Here is a 5,710-nt window from a genome sequence, read left to right on the forward strand (position 1 = left end):
GGTGCTGATGTGTGGCCACAGTAGAAAGAGCCTAGCTATTTCTTATTGTGATCATTAATACATGTGTCTTTTGTAAGTGTCAAAGTGTCGGACATTGTGTGTTAAATGGCTGCAAGTTTCAACATCTTGGACTGCGGTCTGTGGGACATTGTGTTATTGGCCCAGTGCAAATTGCAAGGTCTCTGCATTTATTTCACTTGACTTGTAGAATAGATATGTACGTGTCTGTTTAGTTTCGACTGCACCTTTACCAAACATCCAAATAATGTGCAGGGGTTTTTCATGGTGTTTTGTTTTCATTTGGCATCACATAGTTGTTTAGAAGTCATGAGCGTAAAGCTATCATCTTTAAGCAAACTTGGCACCCTTCACCACTCTACTGGTCTGATCACATTTGTTCCTCATTCTAATCAACTCACACAATCAACACATTCCTTGCATCATGACACATTGTTAATTTAGTGCCAATATTTACACGTGTTTCAGAACGTGCGTGTTTTGTGCACCATAAAAATCAATTCACACCTTTTTTACAAATTCTTAAATTACAAATCCTGTTTTACAAATCTCAAATTGCTAATACAAGTTACAAATCTCAAACTGTGGATCTAAAAAATACAAATCATTTTGGCATTATTTGACCACATACGTAGTATGTGAAAAAGCATTGCCTCATGTTTGGACCAATCAGAGAATGGGGGGCTGAGCAACTCATCCTTGGAGAGGTCACACAAGAAGAATGGGAGAGAATCATGGCAGCTTCTCAGGTGATTTAGTTTATCACAATAGAAAATATTCATGTCAAATGTAATGATTAAATGTATCCATATTTGAGTCACTTGCATAAAGATATCCTTTTAATTGGTATAATAGTTGTTTGAGAATGATCACTTTATGCAAGCTAAAGTTAAAGAAAGGAGAGCTGACCTATCATCAACATTACTGCTTAATCCCTCTATATCTCCCTAAATTTAGTTTTCACTCTTTCATACATGTATTCACTCATTGTAACTAATTTTATCAGATTAGTTCAGGGGGTACATGGTCATCATGATTGACACGATGCTTTGTATTGAATAATATGACCTGTATTCAACATTAGTGTTCAATAAATATAACGTGCTACTTACAACACAGGCATTTGAACTACTAGGCCTACTACTACTACTACTACTACTACTATTACATTAGTGAGCGTGTGTGTGTGTGTGTGTGTGTGTGTGTGTGTGTGTGTGTGTGTGTGTGTGTGTGTGTGTGTGTGTGTGTGTGTGTGTGTGTGTGTGTGTGTGTGTGTGTGTGTGTGTGTGTGTGTGTGTGTGGGGGGGGGGGGGGGGGGGGCTCAAGTGTCTTGCTCAGGGACACTTTGACACATTGCTGAGGTCTGGAGTCTAACCTGGGGCGTTTGGTTTCCCAGGCGGGCTCTCTAACCATTCAGCTATGTTATACAATTCAAGAGGCCGTCCCTGTGTGTGTGTGTGTGTGTGTGTGTGTGTGTGTGTGTGTGTGTGTGTGTGTGTGTGTGTGTGTGTGTGTGTGTGTGTGTGTGTGTGTGTGTGTGTGTGTGCACGCGCGCGCGTGTGGGTGTGTGCAGTATGTGCACAGTAAAGTTGAGACAGAGGTGTGTCATATGATCATTATAAATAGTTTCTCCATGCTGTATAATACAGTCAGATAAAGCAAAGGGAGAGGTGGAAGAGACAAACACAAGAGGTAAAATAATTAATTTATCTTAATATAATCTGTTATAACAATATAATATATTAATGTGCAGATATTTATCTATTTATTAATGTGCATATATTTATTTATTGTGTTTTTAATTGTATATAACAGGGACAATGCACATTAATCAACATTTCAGTTTGCACAACAATGTATACGATTCCCCCCCCCAAAAAACGGTAATTTGTCTACCCAGGCTTTTGTGAACACCCCAGACAGTTTTTAAGTGGCTTGATTCAGTATTTAGATATTTGATATTTATTTATTTACGCCCCCTTCCAATACAAACCCATTCTAAACTCCATTTGAACCATGATAGATTCATCAAGATCACCCGTCCTTGGATCTGCTGACTCATACTGCCCTCCTAATACGTGAGGGGCCGTGTTTTTTCAATTACTTTTTTCATTTATTTAAAAAAAAAGATTCGGAAAATGACACATTTCAATACAATAAAATGTTTTAATTAAAGTAATCAACATGGCCCCCTCACGTATTAGGAGGGCGGTTTAGTCAGCATGAAGGACGGGTGCTCTTGCTGAATCTATCATGGTTAAAATGGAGTTTTATGGTACAATGGGTTTGTATAGAAAGGGGGCGTGTCTGATAAAATGAATATCAAATATCAAAATATCAAATGTCTAAATACTGAATCGAGCAACTTCACAAAAGCCTGAGTAGATGGTAAAATTACCCAATTAAAAAATAAAAGTGAAATATCCCTTTAATTAGCAAAGAGCTCATTTTCATCTGTAGTCCCTGAGCAGGCTGTTAAAATTGGTGATCTATAACTATCAATACAAAACATACACCTAAAATAAACATAAGTACAAAAAACAAAACAAATACGGTATAGTATGAATACAAAATTACAACAGTGAAAAAATCAAGGCTAAGGTTGAATTTGAAAATCCAATTATCGGTGCTCTCTTAATTAGGTAGGAAGACTAATCCAGTGATGTCAATTAAGACGTGAAGTTTGTTATTATCTATGTTTACATATAAATATTCTTATTTCACCAGTCAGACAAACTTTAGGAGGTGGAAGAGACGCAGAAAAAGGTAAAATTATACATTTATCTTAAAATAATCTGTAATACATCTGGTAATATGTTAATATGTTGTACAGAGAGGTGTTGTTCTCATTTCAACAGTCAGATAAACGAAGGGAGGTGAGAGAGACAATCAACAACAACTCAAGAGGTAAAATAATAAATAATCGTATTCTTAAAGCAAACAGGATATTATTAATTGATGAAAATGACTTTAATTGAGTTTGATGCAGTTACAGTATTGTTGGTGTAGGAACTGGGTGAGCTGTTGGTTCTGGGAAAATTAAAAGATGGCCAAATACATATTATTTTGGTTTAGGTTTAGGAATAGTTTTTAGGTTTCAGGCATCATTTTACTGAGGTTAGGTTTAGGTTTGTAAGAGGGGATGTACCCTATATACCTGCTTTCACATCCACCATGTGTATAACACAGTATGCATGTCTTTATCTGTTTGATTTTCTATCTATTTGCCTTTGCTGTCTATCTCTATCCTCTCTCTTAAGGATAATTCCTTTTAACAGGTTGTTCATGAAAGTCCTTGCGGTCTTGTTTCCAATGTGTTTCTTCTCACAGAATGCTACAAAACGACATGAAATAAAAAGTATGTCACCCACTGCTTTACACCTGTAAACCCTGTGATGTGACAGATAACACTGATTCTGGTATATTTTTACTTGTTGTTTGTTTTGTTTTTGTTTAGAATGGGCAACGCCGTAGTGATCATCAACCACCCAACCAGCCTGGACCACGGTGTACCGGTGCTGGACGGTGGTAAAGTGGTGGCGGAGGACCCCGGCATGATCCGCCTGGCGAAGGACTCAAATACGGAGGGTTGTGGAGGAATCATCACCTTCAAGAGGATTGTGAGCGAGTGCGGGAGCAGCAAGACCATCGCCACGGAGTGCGGTACCACAGTGGGGGTGGGGGTTGGGGCGTCTGTGGGTCTTGAAGGGCCAGAAGTGAGTGCTAGTCTTAGTTTTGAGAGAACAGATACTGAAAAGAGAAAGGGCACCACAAACATCAAAAACATTGTAACTGATAAAAATGACATGTCAGAGTTGGAGTGTCATGTGAACCTGATGGGGAAGAACAAGGGAAAGTACAAGTGGCACTGCAATGATCTCAATCTGAAGGCCAAGCACAGGTGGAGTAAGAACTCAGAGATGTTCATTAAGATCACCTTCAGAGAGGATTCAGACACTGATACTGATTCTGAGTACAGAGAGGAGTTGGACGAGGAGAAATGATCTGTTTTTTCTCTTCTCCACTTGTTTTGCTCCCTCTTATTACTTCTACTCATACCTGTGATTCAGGGTTGCTTGTGCTAATACATTTGTCTGATTAGCAGATTTGTTTTTCTTCATAAATATCTTTGAAAATGTTGCAGGTTCCAGGAATGTGACCATGCAGACAGTTAAAAATGAATAAATGGGAAGTTCAGCAAACAATAAGTGATAATTATGTACTGTAACATGATTTATTAAACATTACTCCATATAACCTACCTCTGTATGATTATGTCTTTATATAATCAGTGTCTATTTAACAGCAATACACCAATAGCTTTTTGTATGTTGTCCATATGGACACACAACATTTTAAACTGATGAATTGGTACTTTATCCTGATTGGGTGAAATTGGTGAGCCACCTGAAAATGAATTTTCTGTTTATTAAAGAGTTGGAGAGACGGGGAGACTCCTGTTACTGAACAAACACTCTATAGCAATGATTACTTTCACAATAAAGAGCTATTTAACACTGTCACTGAACAAACACTATACTTGCACCAATCCAAGTTACTGGATTGGTTTAAAGATGGGGACTCAGGGGAGTTAAGAATTCAGAATCTCAACAAAAGACACTGGTGTCTACGTGACAAGAAAGAGACACTGGTGTCCACTCTACATATTGACAAGAAAGAGACAGAGGAGAAAGTGGTACAGTCAGCTGGGGCATTAAGGCCACTGTGGCCTCAGGGCATGCCATTTTTTGAGGGGCACAAGGCTAAACTGAGGGGCACCGAAAAATGACTGTGTGACCCATTGTTGGCTTACCATTGCACTATGGCCCGTACAAGTTCAGCCACCAGGGGGAGTCAAGGCCTGAGGAGAGACGTCAGCACCATGGACAGCGAATAGCCCTTGACCAGCTGAGTGAGTGAACGCATAGCCTCGGAAACCCAGACTTTTTTTTTGTTTCAAAAGAAAAGGGAACGCATGGACATATAGAGGTAGACATCTCATTGGCCAGTGGGGCCGTACGTCAACACCACCCCCATCTTATGTAGGGAGTTGTATAGAAGTAGCCTACCTGGTTTTGCTTTGGTTAAAGCTATGCTTTGCAGTTTGCACACACATACACACACACTATGACAAACACACTCATCCACTCACAGCATACAGTACACCACTAATGTTACTGACTTATATATTTATTGAGTGTGGTTGCATTTTGATTATTTAAAGGGATAGTTCACCCCAAAAAAGTACTAATTTTCTATCTATTACACATCCCATGGAGCCTTGAATTCATAGAGACCATGAATTCCACCTATGCATAGGTGCGTATTATACATCATATGCCTATTATAAAGATTGCTGGATTTTCAAAGGACAGTGTTACTTGAGGACAGAAGGAGATCAAGTTCTACCAGCTAAACCGTTGGTTTGGTTTGGCATGGTACGGTAGCTAGTTGTGGTTTCCATTAAGGTGAAGAGGTATTCTCTGTTGATGAGAAAGTCCAAGGCATGCAAATGTAACATGGAAACAAAGACACACCCTACAAGCTACACTTGATTTGTTTTGATTTATTAGAGTAGACATAACAATTACATGTTAAATAATTCTCACAGAAACGTCAAGGATAAAATGCCAATGGAACACTGGAACAAGGAAACTTGAGAGACAAAAACAATATGTGGGCCTACATGATG

General features: G+C 38.8%; 1 protein-coding gene across 3 annotated transcripts; it reads left to right on the forward strand.

Moving 5' to 3' along the window:
* Positions 1-1,676: 1,676 nt before the first annotated feature.
* Positions 1,677-4,279, forward strand: LOC311034663 (uncharacterized protein). Of its 3 annotated transcripts, XM_084042600.1 has the most exons (5): positions 1,677-1,710; positions 2,746-2,784; positions 2,877-2,925; positions 3,279-3,376; positions 3,476-4,279. In XM_084042600.1, the coding sequence occupies exon 5, from the start codon at positions 3,477-3,479 to the stop codon at positions 4,020-4,022; it is 546 nt and encodes a 181-aa protein (XP_083898726.1). In that variant the 5' UTR covers positions 1,677-1,710; positions 2,746-2,784; positions 2,877-2,925; positions 3,279-3,376; position 3,476; the 3' UTR covers positions 4,023-4,279. The 3 variants fall into 3 exon arrangements, with proteins under 3 accessions (XP_083898726.1, XP_083898727.1, XP_083898728.1); XM_084042601.1 differs by lacking the exon at positions 3,279-3,376 and having other exon boundaries at positions 1,691-1,710; XM_084042602.1 differs by lacking the exons at positions 1,677-1,710; positions 2,746-2,784 and having other exon boundaries at positions 2,852-2,925.
* Positions 4,280-5,710: the final 1,431 nt, after the last annotated feature.

This window comes from Gymnoscopelus microlampas (genome assembly GCF_963454915.1).
Source record: "Gymnoscopelus microlampas genome assembly, chromosome: 19".
Taxonomy (NCBI): domain Eukaryota; kingdom Metazoa; phylum Chordata; class Actinopteri; order Myctophiformes; family Myctophidae; genus Gymnoscopelus; species Gymnoscopelus microlampas.